The sequence below is a fragment of the Limanda limanda genome, chromosome 11 (genome assembly GCF_963576545.1).
Source record: "Limanda limanda chromosome 11, fLimLim1.1, whole genome shotgun sequence".
In the NCBI taxonomy this organism is placed as follows: Eukaryota; Metazoa; Chordata; class Actinopteri; order Pleuronectiformes; family Pleuronectidae; genus Limanda; species Limanda limanda.
In genome coordinates this window covers 5,236,207-5,262,747 of record NC_083646.1, presented here as the reverse complement: position 1 = coordinate 5,262,747, position 26,541 = coordinate 5,236,207, and the positions used below count along the sequence as shown (strand labels likewise).

Genomic DNA, 26,541 nt, shown 5'->3' with positions numbered 1-26,541 from the left:
CGACGTCCCCACAAGACTCAGTCAACAAACACCCCCGCTCATAATAACGCACGCCGTCCGCTGCCATGATGGAGTCAGACCACAGAGGGAGATTACATCCAGCCGTATGTTCGTTTAAGATGCAGCAGCAGAGGGAGACGAGTCGGCTCATTGTCTTTATACGAAACATTAACTGATGCAGGAGGACGAACAAACTGCTGAGACACAGGAAACAAGCTGTTGAAACAGAGACGTAGATTTAACGTACTCTATATCAATCAATCAATCAAATTTTATTTGTATAGCCCATATTCACAAATCACAATTCGTCTCATAGGGCTTTAACATTATGAGACATCCTCTGTCCTTAACCCTCAGCAAGAGTAAGGAAAAACTACTAAAAACCCTTTTAAAAAGGAAAAAATACGTAGAAACCTCAGAAAGAGGGGTCAAGTTAGTAATATTATGTGTATATGGCTAGTATAATAAGTATAATGGCTAATATGTGGCTAGTTAATTCAATCTTATTGTTTATAGTGTTTTAAATCCCTGGTGAAATATCTCAGCAACCCATGGATGGATTGAAGAAATGTAGATATGCAGTTATTCATGGTCCCCAGAGGATGAATCCCTCTTCCACCATCCTGAGGTTGTGTGACTTGGACCTGGATTGTATTTGTTGTAGCGTTCATGTTCCAGGGTTTTAACTTAATGTCTCCTGCACTTTCTCGTTGGGATGATTTTCACTCACTCGAGCTCTCTGCTCGTCTGAGGCATCAAATATTAAATCAATATCATCTTCTATCAAAATAAGAGAGGCTCTCTGGAGGAGCTGGTGTAGAAACGTCCCCCCCTCGCTGGTTAAGTCAGTGAAAAGCCCACTGAGCTGAGGGAGGTGGAACATTTTGTACTATTTCATTTTACAGACACACGTTTATCATTCATTGGCTCTAACTCTCCATCCTGCCCTGAACAAAGCCTTTTCTCTGAATTTTAACCATCCTCCCATCATCACCATCCATCATTTTTCCATCAGCTACTCTGGCCTGATCTTCAGGGTGACCCCTGCTGAGGTTGTGTGTGAAGGATTCATCAACTATTCATGTCTTGTTTTCTCTCCACAAGGACGGAGGTGGCAGAGTCGCCTCGGCCGCTCAGTCAGCAGTGATGTACAGGAGCGATAAAAGAAACCGGCCACTTCCTTATTAAGATACATTTATTTGTCCCAAACACATGCACAGACATGCACAAGCCACTCATGCAAGGAGGGAAATTTAACCTCTGCTTTTAACCCATCTGGTGCAGGACACACAGAGCAGTGAGCAGCCATGTACGGCGCCCGGGGAGCAGATGTTGGGGGAGTAAGGTGCCTTGCTCAGGGGCACTAGACAGGGTAGGGAGAATCCTCTTGGATTTTTGGACAGATCAATCCAGGTTCGTCTTTTTGTTGTTTCTCCGTGGAGTCGAACCAGAGATGAACCAGAGACCTTTTCTGCCCATAGTCCAAGTTTCTGCCACTAGTCCACCGTCTCTCCTTCCTGCTCGTCTGCTCCGACCACAGCGTGACATCTGCACACAGCCGTGCGAGCAGTGACAGTGTTGTTCTGCTGCAGCGTGTTCCTTCATGGCTGGAGGCCCAAACAGGCCGAGTGCACGAGCAGCCTGAGAGGAGGGGTTTGACGATTGGCTGATAGACTCACTGGGTCACAGCTCCGTCCCGGCTGCACGTGCACGATTTCCCCTTTGGGAGAATCTGCAGCCGAGCGCGAGTCGCGTCACTGTTCCCCCCCCGGGGCCGGCAGCGTGCACCATCACCCCCCCGGTGGCACCAGGGCGGCTGGCAACACCGTGTCAAACCCTGTGACGTCAGCTCTCTGCATCCATTTTGGCTTTGCACGCTGCAAAATGGACTGAAGAGGAGTCAGGCTGAAGGGAATGGAAACAACACAGCTGTGTGCACAACCTCTCCCTCATCTCTCATTACTCTCGTGTTCTAATGTTCAGGTCGTTAGAATTCAAAGCCGGTGCAACGTTAATTGTGTTGTGAGCTGCAGCCGCTGCATAATGTGCTTCACACAGAAGGTGTGAGTGAGCAGCTGAGCTGAAGCCATTGAAATTCATTGGACACAACAGCCTCAAGCATGAGATAATAAAACCATTTACACCAGATTTAACAATTTCAAGATCCATGAATCGTTTCCTGGGAAATCGATGATCCTTCCTCCAACTTTCGTGGAAATCAGCATAAGGGGCGTAAACATAACCTCCTTGGTTCCTTGGGAAAGTAATTTGATCTGTTTTGAAAAAGAACGAGAAGCTGCAACTGTGGTTCTTTGAGATAATTTGCTGATTATTTGCTGATTAGGAATAAACACACAGAACTGCCACAAAATTAAATGTTGACCCGATTATGGCTCCAAAAGACAAGTTAGGGGGAAAACCAAAACTATTACAGTTCACCCTTGGATACACATCCTGGTAATGATGAGTGTGTCTGAAGCCTGGTGTCGTCATAACAACAACAACCAATCCCAGCTTCCCCACTCAGGACACACAACTGAGCCAATTAGCCACGTGAGCAGTGCACACAATCCTTAAAATAATAATAACCACCTCGCCAGGTTCATTAGCTCTTCATGTCAGGCAGGAGCTTCACAGGATTTGATTGGCTCGTACCTGCGATGCTGCACAATAAGGACGACAACACAAGCTAAGTGAAGCAACAGAACCACAATGTCAACCCCATCTTGTAGCTATGTTACTGGATCAGTGAAGAATTTGACCTGCTGGTGTTGGTAAATAAAGATCTGGAGGGTTCATCCTGCTGAGACCATGAATGTCTGACACCAGTCCATCCAGGAGATGTTGAGATATTTCACTGTGGACGAACGTGAAGGAACAACTTTGGACTTTTGAAAAAGAAGAATAAAGTCCTGACAGGATCCAGTCAAAGCAACGTGTTTGGTGCAAAAGTGAATTACGTCCTGCGAAGCACCAGTGATTCCAGGAGTGAAATCTTCCCACTGCTGCAGGGATTACAGAGACGGATTATAAAGCTTCTTCAGGAAAAAGTCACCACGCAGATTTGGTTAGTGTGCGGAACTTTGCAGATGCTCTGCTGCAGCTCTTCTCTCCCTGAGAACAGTGGGTGTGATGGGTTTTTACGGTTGTCTGAATCAGATTGTTGCCTCGACAAGCTTTGCTCTTGTTTCCCTGGGCATCAGAGCAATTTGTGTTTCAGCTGGAGTGTGTGTGTGTGTGTCTGTGTGTGTGTGTGTGTGTGTCACCTCATTACTGTGTAAAGTGAAATCTGAAGTGAACACTTTATTTTAAAGCAGAGCAGCAGAGAAGAGGAGATGCTTTATTTTACAGACCCCATAACAATCTACTAGAAAGGGTCTAATTAAGAGGTTTTTGTCATTAACGACTAATTGCAGGGAAGACAATGTTCTGAGTCAGAAGACAGTTAAAGGAATGGTTTCACATTTCAGAGAAAGGAGCTAATGAGCTTAGCCGAGCACAAACACTAACAGGGGAAACTATCGGCTATTCTATAGACCTGTGTGTAAAAATGGAGGATATGACTCCCCCCAAAAGACTTTTTTAATATGTCCCATGTCCCATCTGCTAACACGGAGAAGGAGTTTATGACTTGTACTGCAGCCAGTCACCAGGTTTCAATCACAAGGATTTGGCTTCACTTTTGGAGAGATGTCACGTCGTCTTATCTTTATACACAATCTGTGGTAAAAACTGACATAGTCAAACTCAGTTAAACTCAATGTGAGTCTCTATATTTGTGGAATTGTTTTCGATCCTGTAATTTATAACTATAGAGAAAGATTAGACAGAAATATGAGGGTTTTCTCAATCATTATCTGTGTTGGTTCAGGTCAAAGAATGTAAATTAAACTCAACAATGAATCCATTTGATCTGCATTTGATATTTAAATGTACCAAATTTAAATATCGTTCTATTCCAGAAACCTTGCTAAGACATTACAGTGACAGATCATTGATTTTCTATAGAATAATATCAGGAATGAAACCTTAATTTGTCCTGATTGATGTTATATGCAGAAGTATTTTAATTAGGAGACAAGAAAAGTGCAGTTTTATCTCCTAACCACATGTATTTGTTTGCAGAAGCAGAAGATGTCAGACACGTCTCGTGCCCTAAATGCACTGTCGCTTGTTAATGGAGAGTTATTGCTGCTTCGACCTGCCCCCCCCCCCTTATCTGGAGACCAGGGGGGGAAAGGTCACCACTTTGCTCTGTCACAGTAAATCTTCAGCTGAGAGGAATCTTTCAGCTGCAGCATCACAGGCTACAAAATAAAAAAAGGAGCTTCCTAGAAAAACGAAGCAGCACAAATGAAGCAGCTCTGATCACATCTGTGCCACTCGCTGATCTCCACCCAACCTGGAGGAGTTGACGTGGATCTATTCTCTTATTTCAGCTCCTGCACTGATCTACCCGAGCTCCGGGTGCTGCCAGCTGCAGAGAGAGGCGAGTTGTAACTTGTGACCGGGGGGGGGAATCTCTGCGGACGGACCGGAGCTCGGCCCAATCAGCAGGAGTAACGGGCAGAAAATGAGAACAGCAAACAGAGCAGCTCCCCTCGCTCCTCCTGCTGGGAAAGGGTTCAGCTGTGTGAACCCTCCTTTAAATGGGACTTTTAGTTTCTGGGCCACTAAATGTTTAATATCACACTGAGTCTGTTGTGTCGTCTGGTGTTGAGCGGTGGATCAGGTACAAAATAAAATCATGATCAATAAATTCTCTTCCAAATCCAGCCCTTAAAGATCATATACACATGATCCATAGATCCACTAACATGGACACAAATACTCTGGAACCAGCAAGATTAAGACAATTGTATGAATAAGGTCTTTAAGTTACACAAATACGCAAATGTGACGCGAATATTGCTGATCTCAGTTAAACTCTACGAGATGTGACGCTACAGGAAGTGACTCGCTTGCACAGGTTGGAAGAGAACAGGAGGAGAAGGTTTGCCACATCCTAGACATTCAAGGATATGTGACATAAACAATAAGTAAACAATAACAATTAAGACATGTGGAGTGTTCTAACCTCAATTGCATTATATGTAATTATCTTAACCTCAGGACAAAGAAATGGACATATGTCAGTTAGCGACTACTCAACCTGGACGTAATGTAGATGTGAGTCACAATCAGACTACGCTCGGTAGGATGTAAACAATATCTAATATCTTCTTCAGATTAAGTCAATAATAGAAAATATTGTCGTCCATGTAAACGCACAACCTGATATCATTGATTCCAAGAGACAAGGGCGGCAGGTACTGATTAGTTTCATTAGTAACTCATTTGATTAATTTCCCAATTAATCACTTGTTCATTTGTACAAATGTTCCTTTTAATTCCTCGCAGCCCAGATTGATGCGTTTAGAATCGTGTGCACGGGAACCAAGAGTTTAGAACCAGACATATGTGAAAGAGAAAAGTATCAAATCATCACATTTCACATCCTTGTCACAGTTACATCATCTCCACCAGGATTCCAGCTGAAACCCTCTGTGGTGTTCAGAAACTCTGGGAAGGTTGTGGGTTTTTCCTCCTTCTAATCTACACACAGGTAGAAACTGATTGCTGCTTTATCCCAACACAAGAGCAGGAGAATCCACCTCCTGATGAACTGGTGATTTCTGAGTGTCTCATTCAGGATCTGCTCACAAGCACCAATTTAAAGCAAAGAAGAAAATCAACACTCTCAACAGGAAGCGTTTGATTGTATTGAACCGGAGCCATATTGTTGTCGCAGCCTAATAGAGACTAATTAAGAGGCTGAGAGAGCATCAGGCTCGGACTTGTACAATCAGACACTATAAATCACACACTGTCAGGAGAGGAGGGCACAGTGTCCTGCAGCACACACACACACACACACACACAGAGAGAGAGACACACACTGAGCTGCAGTGATGGCTGCCACAGGAGCATCACACATGTAAAGTTGTAAATCGCATAACCTCTAAAAACACAAAATTCGACATGGATCCATTTCCTGCAGCTGAATCAGCTCCAGTTTAAAACATTCAAAAATCAAATATAAGAACACAACATCACACAAATCAACACAAAAAGGAGTTTTTTTTCAGCCTCACTGACAGAAAAATCCACCGCACAGCAACACCACAGCATTTCATCATCACTCCTCCTCCGTCATCTTCTCCCCGCTGGGTTTCTACAAGGTCATCGAGGCGCACGACGCACGACGGGACGCACCCGCACGGTCCAGCTTCTCCTGGGGTCGAACGAATCAAATGTCACCGCACACACAGAGGAAGACTTCTTTCTTTTTAATAAAAAGGTGGAGAAAGTGCGGTTATGACATTAAGATCCGTGTATTGGGAGGAGAAGGAGGAGCTGGAGCCGGAGAGGGACAAGGGCGCCGGTGCCAGAACCCATCAGCAAACATTCATACAATCATAAACCTGGTTGCATGATGGGAAACTGGAGATATGAGATGTTTAATGGTATTAAACCATCACAGTCTCCTTCCTCCCTCTCTCTCTCTCTGTCTCCACCCTCAGAGTGAATCCTCTCCACTGGGATGGATGGATGATGGTGATCGCTCCTAACGCACAAGACCTCCCAGCAAGAGCAAGAGGGACGCGCACACATTTCTCCCCCCCCACCCACCCACACCCACACCCAACAGTGAGAATATCTTTAAAAAAAATCCAGCCTGGTTGTGATATTTCTGATTATTAATTGATATTTTTCTCCACTTGTGCCTCGGGTTCCTCCGGGCTCAGGTTTAGGGGTCATCACGCAGCGCAGCCAAGGCCCATAAATTGTCTTTTAGTGGTAAATAAATATCGAGTTGGATCATAAAACACGAAGGAAATATTCAGAACCGTCCTCCAGCTGCTGCTTGCAAACCGGGAAACGGACCCAGCCGCGGAAATTGACGCTTTAAAAATGGATGTTCAGGTGAAATTCACGCATTTAGAGGATGTTTGATTTACTCACCTCTGGAGGGAATCTCAGCTCGTGTGACCGGAATTAGATTCTTCTCCTCTTCTTCTTTTTTTTTTTTTTATTGGCTTCCTGTGCAGGGAGTCACCCCGAGTCCTGGAAGAGGAAAAGGTCCTGTGCGCTCCTGTGATGTGCACTGACGTAGCAGAGCTGCACCCTCCCCCCCCCCCTCCCGCCCCCTTACGCACCATCCTTCCTGGATGGAGGGATGGAGACACCGCCCCCTCCTCTTCTTCCTCCTCTTCCTCCTCCTCCTCCTCCTCCTCCTCCATCCCTCTTTCAGCAGACACCACTCCTCCTAGGGAGAACATAGGGGGGGGGGGGTTGATTTACTTTGGTGACTCTGGACATTAGAAGGTCACACTGCGCACACAGGACTGCGCAGGACCAGTGGAACCCGGGTCTCCCAGTCTCCGGGTCCCAGTCTCCATTAGCACCAGTGGGTTGGTGCAGTGAACTGTGCAAGACGAGCCTCTCATTGGCCTCGTTAGACAGAAAGAGAAAACACTGCCCACTGATGCCCCTGGTGGACAACAGCGGAAGTTCCATTAGTCTTGTTAGGGTGGTGTCAAAATACACTGCTCAAAAAAATGAAAGGAACACTTTGAAAACACATCAGATCTCATTGTGAAAAAAAATTATGTTGGATATTTACACTGATATGGACAGTTTAATGTCTTAGGAGCAAAAGGATGCCACATCTTTGATGGAAATAAAAGTTTTCAGCCTACAGAGGGCTTAATTTTATAGACACCCCGAAAATCATAGTGAAAAAGTGATGTGGCAGGCTTGTCCATTTTGCCAAAATTCAATTTCTGCAACTCAAAATGCTTCTGAATATCTTGTGTGGCCCCCACGTGCTTGTATGCATGCTTGACAACGTCACGGCATGCTCCTAATGAGACAACGGATGGTGTCTTGTGGGATGTCCTCCCAGATCGGTCTAAGGGCATCAGTGAGCTCCTGTAAAGTCTGAGGAGCAACCTGGCGGCGTCTGATGGACCGAAACATAATGTCCCAGAGGTGTTTTATCAGGTTTAGGTCAGGTGATCGTGAGGGCCATTCAATTGCCTGGAGGATGAATAAATTGATGAAATTGAATGGCATACAGTATATATCTGTTTGTGTTTCAGTGACTTAGTCCAGAGGTTTTCTTTTATAGAAGATATCAAATACCACAGGGACCCGTGGAATAATTTGATTTAACCTGTTTTGTACACGAGAGAAATGCATTAGAAATATGCTCAATAAACTTAAATATATCTCAATAACCTTTGCATGTTGTCTGGCACATTTTACACTTTGGTTTTTAGGTTTTAAAGCCAGTTTTTGTTTTATATCTGTTGTGTGTTTCATACTTTTAGTGTTTTATCATTACAAGTGTTATTAGGGGTTCACCAGCTGCTGAGAAACATTTCCATCTGCTTCAGTTTGTTCCCTGAGCTGCTTCTGAAATTTTCTACAATAAGTTTTAATAGAGGAGGTGATGATCCAAACATGCAAAGAGTTGGTTTTCTAAGAAAGACTTAAAATTGAGTTTAAAAATCATAGAAATCCTTCATTCATTCATTCATCCTGGAAATCTAAATGCTTCTGCACTCAGGATGTAGATATGCTCACCTCTGATGGATCTAAAACCACACAGTGACTCCTCCTCCCCCCCTGTGCCTCCATCAGGTCGTTCAGTCAGATCCACTCGGACGCTCCAGCTGTCGTCGGACTGTCACCAGGATCTAATGAGCTCCGTCATCTCGCTCCCGGCCTCCAGCTGCTCTTGTCTCTGTGGGTCATCTATTGATCAGCTGCTATCTGCTCCTCCGCCCTCGGTCCTGCTCAGGCTGATGAGTGGATGTTAAAAGGGTTAAAGTTTCATTAGCGTCAACATGTTCCTCAAAACCACAGCAGCAACATTACAGTAATTTTTTATCACAGTTCTCCACTGGGACATGGTACATGGGACTTGGACACTACCAGGACCCGGAGGACACGAGGTCCAGGGTCCTGGACTCATTCATTACTGAAGGACCAAGGAATGTCTCATGAATCCTAAAGTGTGGAATTGTCCCTAGATGAGTTCTAGAGATACAGGGTAGAGTATTTGTGTCCCTCTGTTTTACCCATGATGCAACATGATTCCCTACCACTCATGAAGCGTTGACTATCAGTTAATTTTCCTGTGTATTATCTTTATGAAAATCAGAATCCTGGCTGAACGTGAGGTTCAATTCTTCAATGGCAGAAACATAATTCTTAGAATTAAATTAGGGAACAATGGATTGCTTTGGATTTTGAGCACTTGTCACCACCTGGTGGTCACTTAATGTATTACTGATGCCTAATTAAACATGAAACCAGGAATTCTCACATTAATGTACATTAAATAAAACAAACAACTATAAAGCACCTCCCTTAATGTGACACTAATCAAACTTCATAAACATATTGTTTTGTACTTCACTTTATATCAAAATATAAAACAACACACACTGGTTTGTTTCTTTGGAGGTTATATATATATATATATATTTGTAATTATTATTATTATTATTATCATTATTATATGATATGCTGTTTAAATGTATGTATGACTAAAATAACTATCTATATTTGTGTGCGTCTGATTGGTGCAAATGAAAGCGCCTCAGCTGCGCCCCCCTGCGTCCACAGTGTGCAGCTGCAGAGGAGGAGGAGGAGGAGGAGATGGAGGAGGAGACACCAGCAGAGAAACCATCGACAGATTCACACACACACACACACACACACATGAAGACAGAGCTGCGTTCACCTCCTGCACAGGCCTGCAGATGATGATGAAGATGAGGATAGTGATGCTGATGATGAAGATGATGATGGCGGCTCCTCACCCTGTCCACTCGCACATGTGAGACCCAGGGAGCAGGAGGAGGAGGAGTGCTGGTCGCCTGGTTGTGCAGCTCGTTGTGGATTCAGCTCCTGACTCAGATTCAGCTCCGGTGACGTGTAGATGGACTAAGATGCTCCAGGAGGAACCGCTTGTTCGGCCATGAGAGCAGGAGGCAGCATGGATCTGCTCTGGAGGATCCTCGCTGCTCTCAGCTGCGACTGCTTCAAAGACTCCTCGTCCTCCAGGTGAGAGAGAGAGAGCTCATTGTTCAATTACTCAATCTTCACCCGAAGATCATCCACGAGGTGTCTTCACCTCCTGAGGTTCCGATAACAAACAGGATTATTCATCTCTTGTCATAAACTGGATAATCCCCAGTTGTGTAATCTGCCCTGCGAATGACATCAGGCAAAAGCTGAATTGTTATTTTATTTTTTTAAATCGAGGTCAGATTTTAAACCATGATTTCGCAGTTTTTAGTCAGATTTTTTTTTAATATTCTAAGGGTGAAATATCCTCCATCGCTCCCCAGTTGTTATGACAACAGGTTTTTCTGAGTCACTATTTGCTCTCGTTTTCTCAGTGAGATCCGATCATATTACACAACCTGAATATCACCAGAAACCATTAAATCAGCCTCAGTGCTGCAGGTTTCCACTGCAGCTGATGAACGCAGCAAAGCAACAGGATGAGCTGTGAGGATTCAGATTCTTACATGAGACAGTGAACCTTCACTTCTACAGTTTTATTATTGAGCAATCACCACATTAACTCCACCTTAAACTGTGCAGATTTCAGGTTTTACCAGTTAATTAATTCATTGCCAGGGACAAATCACAGCTTGTTTTATTGCTGCTGCTGCTGCTGCAACAGATTCTTGAGGATATTAATGATAATTATTCTCGGGATTATTCAGGGTTTGTGTCTTCAAACTGTTTTAGCAAGCAGAGTTTTTTTGTTAAAATATCAGAGGACACAGTGGAATGGCATGGAGCCACATTTCATTTCACAAGATCCCGATTTTTATTTGGATCAGCACCAAATTTCACAATCTCCTACATATCAGCTCCACTGGATATGATTTATTTCCAAAGGCAATTATTGTCTGAGAAATTAAGGTCATAAGGAAAAACGCCCCGATCTCAATGATAAAGTAAAAATAAAATCCTGGATGCTCTGCGTCCTCCGGCACCACAGTAAAATGTAACAGGTTCTTTCATGTCCCATCTTTCTACCAAGTTCCATGGAATTCCATTCAGTGTTATTTGCATAATCCTGCTGAGGAACGCACACACCCACAGATTGACGGAGGTGAACGTGTAACCTCCACGTCCGACACAATAAAAGCAGATCATCCTCTCGTTTGAAAAGCTGGAACCAGAAAATGTTCCAAATATTCTCTTGAAGAACTAGAGCAGCTCTCAGTAGATCACAGAACGTCTCCAAGGCCCAACAGCTCCTTCAAATTCAATCAAGCTGCATCTCACACACTCAGACATCAGTCCACTGGACGGGCCTGGTTCCATCAAGATCCATAAATCATCTAATAAAAAAATCAAACATGTTAAAGCAAGTGATCCAGATCTGTGCAGAAGTTCTGAATTTATGTTCTTAAAGTTTGAGTCCTTTCTTGGCCCATCCTTCCAAGTTTCATGTTTGTTTGTTTTTTTACACATATTTTTATTAGTTTTTTCGTTCACATACAGCAATAATTCAAACATACAGTGTATACAAAAATTCTTAGAGGTAGAAAATAGCGGTAGGATGTCTTACACGATGTATGATGATAACAACAATGTGCTTAAACTGAGCCAGAACGGCTTCTATGAACCACAATTAACCCTTGACCCTTCCCAAAAACAGTTAAACAATTGCATCAAGTTTCATGTTTTAACAGAGTAAATCAAAGATCTGGATGAAACAAATCAAGAATATGTTAGGAAACTGATATTAATGAAAATCTAAATCTGGATCGAGTGAATTTAAATCTGGTTTCATTAGGGGACTGTAAGTTGTGCTCTAGTTAGTCGTTCTAGTAGATTATATGATTGATTAATTGATTGATTTACATTTTTGAATTAGTTTGATCTATTTTAGTGTGAATTTTATTCTAATATAGTGTTTGAGAAAATCCCAACAATCCTTTTGACGAGCATATCAACCCAGAAAAACAAATCTCTAGCTCTTCCAGATGAATGGATTATTAAAGTAGTCTTTCTTCCATTTATTGACGATGTCATGAGTCGTTTCATCTCCTGTGTCTTGTCCGTCCCCTCCTAACTGTCCTGGTCCCTCAGGTCTCCCACCAAGCTGAGCTCCAGCCCCCCCGGCAGCCTGGAGAGCAGCTCCCTGAGCGGCTCCCTCTCTCTGGGCCCGGACCACCGGCACTGCCAGTGCTGCATCGCCTACGAGACCCGTCTGAAGCGCCTCTCCTGCGGACACCTGTACTGTGACCCCTGCTGCGACCAGATCGTCAACCTGGCCTTCGAGGACATCGAGGGCCTGTCGGACTACCCCTGCCCCGTGTGCAAGTCCATCCGCCAGCTGGGGGGGCTCGGACCCTCCTCCTCCGGGTACCTGTGCGGACCCTACAGCCTCCTGCAGGAGCCCCAGTGCTCGGGGAAGGAGCAGGGGAGTCGCTGGTGGTGAACTCTCAGATGATGGACTCCTTGTCTCTGACCTGGTTGGTTTTCTTTTTAATGCTCTGCCATGAAGACCACGTGGTGACCTTGGACTATAAACAGAAGGTCGTCTCTCTCTGTCCGGTCCTGCTCGGTCGTCAGGGGAAACGTGACGATGCATGACGTAGGTTCAAAGTGCCAAAATGTGCCGAAAAGTGCATGTGAATATAACAAAGGATGGAAGAAGGTTCCGTTATGTTTTGGTCTATTTTATCTCAAAATACAGCAATGTAATGATCGTTCCTACTTTTAACAGCAGGAAGGTTTTCTACAGTTGAAAATGAATCTAATGTGTGGAAGCGACTGTGCAGTGAGGGTTTTGTGTCTTTAACGTTTCCTGTCGGGACCTTGTTCTTACTTTGTACGTTTCCTGTTTTCGTGTCGAGCATTTTGCACATTTGACTCTCAGATAGTTTGACTCTGACTGGACATATCATGCAGGACGCTTGGATTTTAACATTTTAATCCTGTACATTTCCACGCTGCTTTTTAAATGTTTCAGATAATATTGTAAATATTTATTTTGTTAAAAAATAAAGTTTGTGAGATGTGTACGAGAAGGGGACGTTTTTTTTTATTCAAATTCTGAAGACACGGGTGAGAGTTTATGAAGCGATAACACTTTTTTATTCATCAGGATGAAAACATGCTGATACAAAAAATATGTACATCTGGCAAATTGAAGTGAAGCTCGTACCAAAAAACATGACGTCATACAAAGACACAGACAAACGGGTGGAAGCAGGAGATCTATAAACGTTTCTAAGCAACAGGACGAGGAGCTTGTGGGTTTTTTCTTCTGTGGAATCACACCTGGAAACTTCTGGAACTGAAGCCGATAGGAACATCGATGCATATTTACAACAAGTGAATAATTGGTAGTGCTTTCAAGTGAGGTACCTTCAGACGAGAGAGAAACTCGACATCAACACCCGACGACTGTTCTCCTGCTTTACACCATCTAGAAAAACATGCTTATTTAAATACACAATAACTAAATACCATTCGTCCGTGGGGATGACGATGCATCACGCCAACGCCAACCTTTTTGGATTTAAAGGCGCAGGAGCCGACAGTGAATGAAACACAGACAGACACGTCCAAGTCCTTGACCTAAATGTCGGCTGCATACTAATACACCCCGAGAGGAGAGGGGGGGGAATACGCTTCTCTTTGCTTCCAACACCAACGTTCTCATGGTAACGTCTCATTTTCAATTCCAACAAAAATGATTGGAGAAATGTGTCAAATTAATACTAAATCTGGCCGGAGATCGCACAGGACATCAAATATTGACCGATTATTATGATCAGAAATACTTCATCGTTTACACAGGATTATATAACTAGAGCCCAGACGTGATCCCGGTCATTAGAAGGCAGTAACGTTCTGTGAGCCTCATCCAGACACACAGAGGTTAACACAACACTGGACTGAACACAGGCCTCTCCCCACAGGAGCAGAGATACGAGAGCAGAACCAAAATAGCTCTCATGCCCTAAATTCCTCGGTGAAGTCGCAGGTCGCAGCTGCTGCAGCTCCAGAAAAAACCAGGCTTTTCAGAAATTATTGATTCTCCAGAAACGATATTCGGCTTTTCTACGAGCTGAAGAGACAAGAAATGAGTAAATCTTTGCACATGATGGTAAAAAAAAGCTGAAGCCTGATGGTCACAAGGGTCGAAGGTGAATCCGGTGAAAAGCTTTTGTCCAGTTCTGTCAAACCGGCCTCAGCCACCACCTGACTCCACTATCTCATGTCTCTGGAACACCTTCAGGATAAGACGCTTAAAATGGAAACGAGTCGTCTTTCTGTCTTGAAGCGTGACGTGACGATCACAGAGTTTCAGATCCTGCAGTTTGCTTATGAACAGTTTGTCTCAGTCATTATTATTATTAAGCATCTTCTTTTTGCTTGTCTGCAGTTGGATATATATATATTTAATTAGAGGAAAAACCTAACACGGTGTTTTGTTTCTATAAAATATAAAACAGTTGTCACATTTCTTAAATACAGTACAGACGATAAATAGCAGAGTAAAGGGCTGGAACGTGTTTCCTCCTCCTGCACTGGGCTGCACGCTGGGGTTTATTAAAATTATGTTTGACAGGAAACACACGCCTGCGTCACCTCAGTTCTCGAGGGTCACTTTTGTTTTGGTGTCGTGTGGTGCAGACAGGAAGTGCAATGGTCTGTATCGCAGTGATGACGAGGCTCATCAGGAAGCTACGGACCCGTTGCTCTTTGGCAGCTTGGCGTTACTCGGCACCGGGTAGTACCGCTGCTCGGGCCGGGCCTCCGCTGAGGACGAGTGCCCGAACAGGAAGGTGTGCTTGCTGCTGCCGCCACTGTTGTCCCTGTGGCTTGGTCTGGATGGTGGCGCTGCGGCTGGCGGAGGAGGAGGAGGAGGGGCCCTGGAGGTCTGGTGGTTGGTGGAGGTAGGAGGGGGCGTCGCCCGGGTCACCCCCGGGCCGTGAGGCCTCGAAGCCGGGAAGAGGAAGGTGCCGTTGTTGGTGTTTTGGTTCAGGTTGGTGTCGGGCCGCCGGCGCTCGGCTGGCTTGACGGGCGAGTTCTCCTCAGTGGAGGCGGAGACTTGTGCCAGTTTGTCTTTGAGCTGCTGCACCTCCCGGGCCAGGCGCTCCACCGGGTGGGGGTGGTTGGCGGAGATGGGGTTGGAGAACGCCTGGGGATGAAGAGCAACACGGTCAGAATATCACTCAAATCAAATCTCCAAGACTTCTGGTGATGTCTGGTATTGTTCGTTGTTCCTACCTGTGCGTGCAGCGCCCCCCGGAGGTAGCACTCCCTCCACAGACCCATGCAGGGCCCCATGAGGAGGGGCAGCAACGGTTCGTAGGGGTCAAGTGGCCCTTGAGGTCCAGAAGTGGAGGCGGGGCCCTGGGGAAGCTCCGTCAGGGACCAGGACTTCAGCAGCCGCTCCAGGCCGGGCACGCTCTCGGAGGACGGCGCCCTCCGGTGGCTCTTCTTGTAAATGCCCGAGCTGCCGCTGCGCCAGGGAAGCAGGTTAGCAGGACAGGAGAAGGTTCCTCGAGAGAGGAGGACGACCGAGCCGGGGACGGTGTCAGTCAGCTGAGAGATGAGTCACAGGGGGGGGGGGCAGAGACGGTAAAAGGATTTAATTCAAGCCACTTACAGAAAGTAATTTCCTTCACAGTTAAAAGCTTTTGTCTTGTGGGTCTCAGACATGTTCTAGAGAATGTGAAGTGTATGAGCTGCAGGTTTTAAATCTAAAAGGAATATATTACCAATCTGCATTTCTCTATAACCCGATCAATCATGTACAGAGCTGATGGTAAGTTACATAATCATCAACCTGATACCAACAGAATCAACCTGAATTAGATGTTTTTTGTTTTGCTGGGTTAAAGACACAATTTCCCAGTAACTCAAGTGCTCAGATACCGAAAACCCATTAAAATGTACTGACTATATTTTCACATTTATTAATCTGTGCAATATAATGTGCTGATCTAGAAAAATGATCTAAACTAATATTTGTGTCAATGTACAAAACAGATCTCATGTCATATATTGGTATAATTACTATCATATATAAATATATATTATGTTATATTATATACTATATATACTGTACTATTCTTATATACTGTCTAACAATACCATTACCATCATATCATCAGTACTATTACCATCATCTTGACACCTTATCTACCTATTTTATTGTATTTTATCTTGTGCTTCTGTTTTTTTATTCTTTCTACCTCAATATTTTTAATTCTATTCTATTGTATTTTATTGTATTCAAATATACCGGCTGCTATGACAACTTAATTTCCCTTCGGGGATGAATAAAGTAATCTATCTATCTATCTATCTATCTATCTATCTATCTATCTATCTATCTATCTATCTATCTATCTATCTATCTATCTATCTATCTATCTATCTATCTATCTATCTATCTATCTATCTATCTATCTATCTATCTATCTATCTATCTATCTATCTATCTATCTATCTATCTATCTATCTATCTATCTATCTATCTATCTATCTATCTATCTATCTATCTATCTATCTATCTATCTATCTATCTATCTATCTATCTATCTATCTATCTATCTATCTATCTATCTATCTATCTATCTATCTATCTATCTATCTATCTATGCCCGTGACTGTTGAACTGACAGATCCCAGTCGTGGCCACCAGAGGGCGTGTTGCATCATGGGAAACACGGTCCTACCTTGTGTGTGTCTGGGTTTGTGTTGAGGTTTCCGTTGAGCAGCGGTTGCAGCGGTGGGGTGGGGGGGACGGGTTGGGTGAAGCGCTCTCTTCTGGGTTTGCTGTACTGCAGAGCCCAGTCCCACACGGGAGGAAGAGGAGGGTCCGAGGGGTCTGAGGAAGAGTCCGGGGGAAGCACGTCTCTCCAGCCGTTGACAGGCGTGTAGGACTGCCCATTGTTCTGGGTAGAGCAGGGAAATGAATACAAATTTTAAATATAGCACAGAAAATGTAATTCTCAATGAGAGGAAGATAGTAGAAATACCAATAAATGACACAGAATGATTATAACCCTAATGCAGGGGTTTTCAACCGGGGGTCCGCGGCCCCCTGGTGGTCCTCGACGGCATTGCAGGGGGTCCGCAAAATTTGCTCTGATATTTCGACACATTTCCTGATTACTCTTGAATATCGTGAAAAATATATATAATAAGAAAAGTATAATATAAAGGTGCTGGTGATCATGAATTTAAACTTAAGTAGGCCTCAATTGTTTGTGTTATATTGTATGATTATCATTTGTGACATATTCTGCATTACTTTGTCATCTTCCCTCTTCAGTTGTAGCCCCAGTTTATGTTGATTGTTATTGATCACCGTTACTTTAACGTTCTCTCAACATGTCAGCTACATGTCTGTACATTTAAGTCATGAACGTTATATATTGATGTTCATATGGTTCTGAGATGCAGTACAACTACAAACTGCATTTTAATTTTGTTTCCAATTCTTAATCACTGAAAATCAACCGTTTTTGTTGTTTTTAACACAGATTTTTCTAGATTTGTTTGAGGTTTTTAAATAAAACCAACATAAAAAACCAAATGTTAAAACTTCCTTCTATCCACATGCACACAGGCACACACGTAGGCACGTGCTCGAAGGCACATCAGTGGGCCGCGGATTACTTTCTAGTCAGAATGGTCCCTGGGACAAAACCAGTTGAAAACCCCTGTCCTAATGAATCAATTCCCTTCTGGCCCTTTTTCAGTCGTGAGACCCCTCTCAGGGGTTCGTACCTGGGAGCGTTTGCATCTCTCTCGCTGGCAGTTGCCCAGGAAGCTGGTGAAGAGCGGCAGGTGGATGCTGTCGTGCAGCGCCAACAGGAAGTCCTCCGTCAGCTGGAAGCGGGAGGGATGCTGGGACCACAGCTGCCAGACGCAGTCCAGGAAGAGCAGGAAGACCGGAGCCTACAGGGAGGGAGAGACGGAGGTTAGAGGTCAGGACGATGAGGTCGGGGTAGATCCAGTTCAGTATCTTAGTGGGGGGTGAGGCAGAGCGGTTGAAAGAGTCACAGGGAATCCAACACCGGCCTGATGTGTCAGCGTCTCACCTCCTCTTTGTCGTTGTCCCGGTGGTAGTTGATGCGGCTGTAGAAGCGGTGGCCGGACATCACCCACTCCTTCTGCACCAGGCTCTGGAAGCCGTACTGGGTCCGACAGTGGGGGTCACACATCACCTGCACCAGGCTGGACACCACGCAGCTCAGGTCCCGGTCGTCCGCTTCTGTGACGGCAAAACATGGAAAAGAAAAACCAGTCAACTACCGAAATCAGTATCAACCTGTGGGAGCAGCGTGAGCAGCCGGAGCAGCGACGTGTCAGGAACAACAACAGCAACACGTGGAGGTGAAAGTCGAAGGCCCGGCGGACCGGAGGTCACCTTCACCACATGTTTAGGTTTCTGTCCAGCAGCGTTTCCCTGTCACCTGATCCTCCTCATTATCAGCTGATCAGTGGACACCTCGGCTCCACAACAAACAACAGTCGGCCTCCTCCTCTTCACAAGGAGGTGAAGAGAGGAGACAAACACACTCAGACCACTACAGACCTTCGACAGTTCAAACCAGTTCAAACAAACTGAAAGCTTATATTCGACTTTTTCCTTTTATGCAAAAGTCTCGAGATGAATTTATCACAATATGTTTTACTTCGTGTAATCAACGTGTTTTGTCTTAACTCTCATTCCGACTCCAGCTTGTCTCTCACCTGAGCAGAGCTCTATTGTCAGTGTGCATGTAGCCTGAGCAAGTGTGTGTGTGTGTGTCCCTGTTGCTGCTTCAAGGCCAAACCCTGATGTGGGATTAATGGGAGGGAGGCTGCGTGAATAATGAATGGATTGAATAATATGAGCCGGGCTCTGTGGTCACGTGACTCACCTTGCAGAGCCACGGTCAGGTGACCACCACGAAGCAAGCAGGCAACTTCTGATGCCTTCCTCAAACAGGACCTGGAGACAGGGGCAGGTTGATGTGGATATATATGAATATATGAACAAATCACATGACTGGACTAATTGTACAAACACAAATAAGGATTTAACAATTAAGATACTATTAAGAAACAAAATACTGCATTACTAATGTTAGAATTCTGAATGCTGAGCAGCTTTAGATACTTTCTAAAAGGCTCTAAATGCAACTTCATTTACCTTTGGTTATTTTTAGAGTGCAAATATGTATTAACCAAATATCTGTTGCATCATATTTAAAATATTTTAAAGGTAAAAATTACATAAAAGGTACCTGAACATTTAAATAACAATAATTCAAATTCCATTTAGGTCTTAAAGCGTTTTCAGGTTTCATGGTTTGCGATTTACTGTATTATCAAGTATTTCAGGACATGATATCACTGTTTTTCATCAGTCTGAGATGAAAACTTTAAAATAAATAAACTGCAAGTCATGGACAGAGCTGTTACCTTGTGTAGTCCAGCCAGTGGGTGCTCTCCAGGGTAGACAACCATTTGTCATCAGGCACAGACACAGATGTGGAGATATCTACAAGTCAAAACAGGAATAAAACAGATCATATTCAGACATTATTCCGTCTCATAGAGCATGAGACGTATGAGAAGAAGGAATGTGTGGATAAATGATGACTTGACCACAGCCACAACAATGAGATGAGATCTGGATGAATAAATGTGACAGACCGTTAGAAATGGATCGGGTCGACTGTGTCCATTCTCCAGTGAAGATCTGTACTGTTGTGTTCCAGACAATAAAAAGTTCCTTTTCCAAAAGTTGTGTGCAAATTTGTAAGAATTACTACTATAAGTTACAATTTAAAGTCTTAAATTCCTCTTCTGAATGTTTATTAGTGTTTTACCTAGACATAATAGAGATTATGTGACGCTCACTGTGGTCATTTTTATATCTAAATCAGTACATTTAAATACGAATAACTGCAGTTTACTGGTTTGTGAAAGAGCAGCATTCATCTATTTAACCACATAAAATCTGAGAACTTCACTACCTCCTTTAAATGAATCATCAATATGTGTCTTAAATGGAACCCAACATGTAAAGTCATAATCATTTTGTCTTCAGCTGCCTCGAAGATTCAAAACACAACGAGTCATCACTAAAAACATCTGTGTGAACAATCCACTGAGCCATGAAGCACTCGGCCACAACAGACACAACACCGAGCTGACGAATGTGTGAACTGTGATAATCAGTAACTTCTCCTGTGTGTGTGTGTGTGTGTGTGTGTGCGTGTGTTTGTGAGAGAGATGGGTCAGCATTTCAGTCCCAGGGCCAGTGGTTGTAGACAATCGTGGGTTTTGTAATCTTTGTTCTTACTCGACTGTGGAATGTGCCGTCATGACAAAAACCAACAATCAAGTCTGAATCACAAACCCTGTTGTCGTGAGCTTCCACTAAACCACCGAGACCCTAAACAACTATTTATAAAGTAATGTAATTACTTACAAAATGTGTGTGCGACTTAAAGTTAAACATCACATTCTGAGGTGCAACTTAAAAACAGGTCCAGTTGTGTGTGCTGTGTGTTTCCATGGGCGTGTGTGTGTGTGTGTGTGTGTGTTTGAGCTCATGTGTTGTCCCCACCTCCCAGACAGAGGGCGCGCAGGCGGCTGTGAGCGAGCTGGATGTCGGCGGGCGACGGCAGCTCCTCTCCCAGCTCCACCACCACACACAGAGACGACTGGCAGCCGAACAGGATCATCTCCAGGTTCCTGCAGAGAGCAGAACATCCAGCTGTTTAACATCTGCAACCAGCCTGGGTCACTTTGAGATCTAGAGCCGTCTCGTACATGTTGTTCAGTTGTTTTTTAAGTTTGTCCCCAAAGTTTGACGTTTAATTCAGAGCACATTTCCCTGATTATACTGAAATACTGAAAATACAAACTCATTAGTGAACGTTTACTCTGCTTTTCTGAGGCCAACTGCAGTTTGAATGATTCATGATGAACGTGCTTGACGTGTTCTCTCTGTAAATGCTCCACCTCATGATTCAGGCTGAGATAATAACTATATTTTAACGTTTCCCAAAGTCCCAGCAGTTAAGGCCAAAGTATAAGTGTTCAAACGTTAATGTTACCTCTGCAATCAACATATAAACAGTAAAAATAAGCACCAACCTGATGTCATCTTTCTCATGATAAATGTTGTTCTGGAAACTGGCCATTCGCAGTAGATCACTGCCTCGGGGGTGTCGCCAACACCAGCGCTGCAACATGAACAAACGGCTTCAGGCTCCATGTTATTCCCCCTGAAGGAATTCATCTTGTAATTTGTGTCACAGGAATGTTAATAAGAAGGGGAAACACTGTGGGAGAGGATTGCAGCTGAGAAAGCTTGATACTATAAAACATAATGATATACACTTGGGGAAGGATGCGTGCTTATTTGGAGAAGATTTTAAAGAAGAAGATTTTTCTCAGGTCACAACATTAAGAATTAGAATGTAATCATCTCCCTTCAAATCAAATCAGTGCTACAGCGAAGTTCCAAAGCAAGAAAACCAGGAGTCAAACTTGTTTTTGAGCTTTTAGGCGCTAACCAGGTTTGTTCTATCTTTGTCTGCTGTGACCTAGAAACTGTGTTTGATGCAGAAAATCCAATTGGGTGCTCTCTAATGCACTTTGAGTGGGTTTTCTGAGAAGCACAACCTTTTATAGCAAAACGTAGAAGAAGTTCTTAACAAATACAGGAATGAGACACATTTAAACTGAACTTCTAAAGCCAAGGACCGTATAGAAAAGAGAAATATGTCAGTGTGGCTGTGAGAATATTGCTCACATGGTTAAGAAATGACTTCATGGACAAGTGTCAAAATGAAAGGTGGTAAATTAGGTGTCAGGCTGAATCAATATCTCGTTGCTAAGTGCACTCACAGGGATTCGACCTTCGTTGAAGTGGGCGAAGCTTTTCTTCAGCTCGGTGTCCAGTACTTTGTGTGGAACCACGAGGAACCTCGGCAGGCTGAGGGGAAACAAAACACTCGGTTTTTAACGATGAAGTAGAAACTGAAGAGATGTGAGAGATGCTTTTTTAATAAACACCGACAACTTGGAGCTTTCAGAGCACATTAACTCAGAGTGGTCTCATTTGTGTTGTTTCTACAAGATTGTTCTTGGCTCTGCTGAAGATTCTCACTTAGAAAAACACTGCTTCCCAAATGTTCCCATCAAGGACTCGCAAATATATGCATCCACACATTTCTTAAAAACCTGTTTTGTCAGTGGATACAATTTGATTCATAATTTCACGTTTGCCTGTTTGCTGAGGCTGCAGCACATAGAACAGCTTGTTTAAAACTGTTCATTCACGACACCTCATATTCAGTCACCTTCCAGCTCGGGGCTGAGTTTACCTGGTGGACATCTCGAAGCGGTCGTTCACCGAGCTGACTCTCCAGCCACTCGCCCCACAGCGCTCCAGCTCCTGCTCCAGGTCCGAGGCCGACTCCAACCAGTTCATGTGGGCGTCTCGACGGCGGTTGCTTAGAAACTGCTTCATTTCTACAGAACGGGAAATGATTCAAACACATCGGTTGAGCTGTTTGTTTTTTCAGATGAATAAAACATCTTGTGCAAATACTGTTCTGGTTGTTCCTGTGCAGAGGCGGTAGAGCCCAGATACAGTTCATGATTATACTGTTTTTCATCACGCTTCATATGAAACAGAATGCAGCGATTTTGGGAAGACGCCCTCACGACACCCTGGACAAACTTGACCCGTAGGGCAGAGTTGAACCATAGGTTATCTAACAGCTTGCATTATTTATCCAGCAGCTGACAGTGAGTCCACCACAGCCTGATCAGCTCTAACATAGCATGATGTATTGTGCAGACAGGCTCGTATTTCCCTATATAGGTTGAAGAGAAGAGCCGGTGGAGTTTCTGTAACAAGACGTACGTACAGCGTGTCCTATTTGTTGAAATAGATTCGGACTGATTCCACAACATTACATTTAATTACAGAGGCTTAACCTTCCCGAATCACTGTGAAGATCAGCCCTGAAAACCCTGAGTGAGCCTCTGTCTCAAACCACATCTCACATCTGGACATGGTTTCAAAGACACTATTTTCATTGCGTCATCACCCGAGAGAATGTGTCTGGACTGCCAACCAGAGGATGTGAGCTTTATATGTCATTATGGGCTGCACAGAAACCAGGATGTTTCCTGTTTAATATTCTCCTCAGTATTATAAGATATCTGAGGGTATTTAAGTCTGAAGGAGAAGAACAGAACAAGGAAGTGAGTAGAAGTCAGGGGGAAACAGTGGTCCCAGTTTCTTTTGGGTACATTCTGTTCATTCTGGAGCTGGACTGAGTGAAAATCTAAATGTGAGCAGACTTGGTGAAAAACAGGCTCTAACACATTCATGCTGCGTTCCAGAGTCATCTGGGCACGTGACTCTCACTTCCACTGAGCGGTTATTTCATGAATATTCATCGCAGGAAAATATGCACGGAAAAACAACAACAGAATGATGGACAGATTGAACGGCAAATATTTGAGTTCCTCAACCCACAATCATTTCATTGTCATAAACATCCGAACAGACATGAAGGCTACAGAGCACAAATAATATTAAAATTATTTATAGAGATGTTTCGATATATCGGCCGATTTCAAGTTATGATCTAAAGCAGTGCATTTAAAAAATAAGATATGTATTTTAACAGTTATATGCTACTAAGCCTGCATGGAAGTCATGATCATTGTTAAAGGCCTGACTCAGGTTTAACCCTTTAAAAAACAAATACACACAGAGAGTGAATACCCATAGCACTTCGAAACAAATACATTTGAGAATATACAACAAGTACTTCCTTTATATAGATAGTAAAGTGCAACAATATGACTTGCATGCAGTTCATATCTCTGTGAAATAATGCCGAAGTGCTGATATTATATTACTGGCTAAAGCGACACTACCGGAAGTCTCTTCTTCTTCACCACTGTGCATCACTTCTGAAATTTCAGAGGCATTTTTAATCTGGCATTGGTATCGAAACATCTCACATCATCTGTCAAATTGTGTAGCTATCCGCTTTTTACAGAATATAGGTTGGTATATCAGGATCAGAGTGTAGAGCTGTCAGACTGATGAGGTTTTGTGTGAGACCCAGACTGGGACTGGCAGGTTGTAAACATGTGGATCCAAACATCACTGCACTCACCTACACTGCCCAGAGCAGCGTTCTGGAAAGATAAGACCGACCCTGGTTTCAGAGGCTGGTAGGTCTTGGCGATGGTGTAGGTTATCTGAGGAGGGAAACCACAGAGAGCGCATCAACATGACAAAGGTCGTCAGCTTTCAAACATGGAGGGCACCGCATCAGATCTATGGCACAGATCGGCTTCTCTAGGCAAAGGTCTTCAGGCTCTGAAATAACTGATGCACAGTGGGACAGTAACCAGAGCCTGGGATCGACGCCAAAACACACACACACACACACACACACTCAGCCTGGGTTATTAACCAATTCCTCCATGTGTTAGTTCTATATATATCAGCTTGTGTCACGACTGCAGTGATAACACTACATTCCTAGATATAAGCAGGTGGGACACACACACCTCTAGGACCTGTGCGTCAGGAGTGAGGCGATCAAACAGGAAGCAGACGACTCGCATGTCCCGGCAGTAAAGCACCAGCTCCTCCGGGGTGAACTTCAGAGAGGAGTTCGCCGTCACCAGCTTCGTCCTGTTTGGTCCGACTGCAACACACGGGGGACAGGCTTTAAATAAACACATTTATATTATTTAGCTTATATACATACTGTACCTATAGGTCTTAGTTTCCAACTACTTAAAGTTTTTATACCACTGCAAGTTGGACAATATGACATTTCCTGAATTAGCTTGTCCCTTATTATTAGTTTCAGCCTCAGCATTATTCCAGCAGAAAGCATAATATTCTGTACACGACTCTGTGTTAGAACCCACACAGGGAGTGTCACATAGTCAATAAATCCTGAGTCACAGCACAAATTAAAACACTTTCTTTCCGTTGCCAGTGAAATCTTGTGCACATGGTTTTACTCACCAACCACAACCTTCTCTATCGACGCCAAAGCCACATCGTGATCTCCCAAAAGCACCGGGTCTGCATTGTCCTGCATCAAGATTATTTACAGAAACGTCATTTACAACATTCGTCACTTCTGAAGGTTAACACATGAATTTCTTTAGGATTAAACTGTAAACAACAGAGTGTGTTTGTGTGTGTGTGTGTGTGTGTTGACTCACATCAGGCTTGGGAGCGTCCTGGGGCACGAAGGCCACTCTGAAGTGAGTGCAGAAGAGAGTCCCAGACAGCCAACCTCTTCCTTCCCTGGCACTCAGCTTCTTCCTCACCATCACAGCTCTCTGGAGAACACACTCACCTATAGTGAGGACAAAAGGCAGGTGTAGATCAGAGGCTTTATGGGTAATGCACGTCAGGAAAGGGGTTTTAGTTTGGTCTGTTTGCCTCCGCTTGTTTTCAGGCCCTGTGTATTTGTTTGTATGCTTGATTGTAAGCAAGATTATGCAAAACGACTCAAAAATTAACATGAATCTTGGTGGGTGGATGTGGTCTGCGTCCAGGAAGAACCAAATTAAGTTTGTGTGGGTCGAGGAATTTTTTTAACGCTGTATTTTCAAACATTGTCCTTGATTTCATGAGTCTTGATGAAAAAAACTGGCATATTTAGGCGACTGATTTCTATGAGTGTGTGGAATTTGGTGCAAATCCAAATAAAATGTCAGATCTGGAGAATTTAAATGTGGTTTCATAATGGGACTGTCGTGCTTTGGCAGGAGATGTTCACTCTGCTGAGAGCGCCATAAGAATTATGATTATGTTTGACCTCTCATCTTGCATAGCTGCGTGTGTATCGGAGGTGGGTGGGGTAGATTCTGGTGAGGGGAAATAACAGGAAGTGTACGGACAGAGAAACAACAGGCAGTGGAAGTTCACTGAGCGCAGGCTGGAGGGAGTGGGTGGAACAAGCCCCCATAAATAAAAAGATGTGTTCTCCTGTTGTTGCTCATTGTCCTCAGGCCTCAGTGGACAGGTAGGGAGGAGCAAGAGGAGCAACAATCACACCACATGACAGGAAGTGTTGGGTCTGAATTACATAACAGCAGAGTTGTTGTCAAAAAGCCACAACTACAAAAGTGAAAAACAAATTCAAACGGCCTCTGGTTTTCAAATGTGCAGCTGAATCAACACATGACACGAAAAGAACCACATCTTCTAACGTTCAGGAATGTGATTTAAATGTTGTGATCTACAAAATTGAATTGGGTGGATATTTTGGAAAAACGTTAACAACATTAACTTGTGTTGTGTTGTGTAAGCAAAGATCAATGACAGAGCAACACACAGCGGGTCCCCTCAGTCGAGAGCAGGAAGGAAGTGGATGAGTCAGATGACATCAGCTTCTGTGTGACAGCAACTTCAAATGAAAT

At 43.9% G+C, this 26,541-nt stretch overlaps 1 protein-coding gene across 1 annotated transcript in view; it reads right to left on the bottom strand.

The window, feature by feature from the left end:
• Positions 1-13,153: 13,153 nt before the first annotated feature.
• Positions 13,154-26,541, bottom strand: part of mtmr11 (myotubularin related protein 11) — a 28,288-nt gene continuing 14,900 nt past the window's right edge. Inside the window, exons 3-17 of the mRNA XM_061081579.1 lie at positions 25,336-25,472; positions 25,133-25,202; positions 24,664-24,803; positions 24,264-24,348; positions 22,446-22,593; positions 21,967-22,054; positions 21,211-21,299; positions 20,678-20,805; positions 19,525-19,603; positions 18,981-19,051; positions 18,156-18,328; positions 17,842-18,012; positions 16,785-17,003; positions 15,328-15,645; positions 13,154-15,238 (exon numbers count right to left, since the gene is read on the bottom strand). Coding sequence (XP_060937562.1) covers positions 14,774-15,238; positions 15,328-15,645; positions 16,785-17,003; positions 17,842-18,012; positions 18,156-18,328; positions 18,981-19,051; positions 19,525-19,603; positions 20,678-20,805; positions 21,211-21,299; positions 21,967-22,054; positions 22,446-22,593; positions 24,264-24,348; positions 24,664-24,803; positions 25,133-25,202; positions 25,336-25,472 — 2,381 coding nt within the window. The 3' untranslated portion in view covers positions 13,154-14,773. The remainder of the gene's footprint in view (positions 15,239-15,327; positions 15,646-16,784; positions 17,004-17,841; positions 18,013-18,155; positions 18,329-18,980; positions 19,052-19,524; positions 19,604-20,677; positions 20,806-21,210; positions 21,300-21,966; positions 22,055-22,445; positions 22,594-24,263; positions 24,349-24,663; positions 24,804-25,132; positions 25,203-25,335; positions 25,473-26,541) is intronic.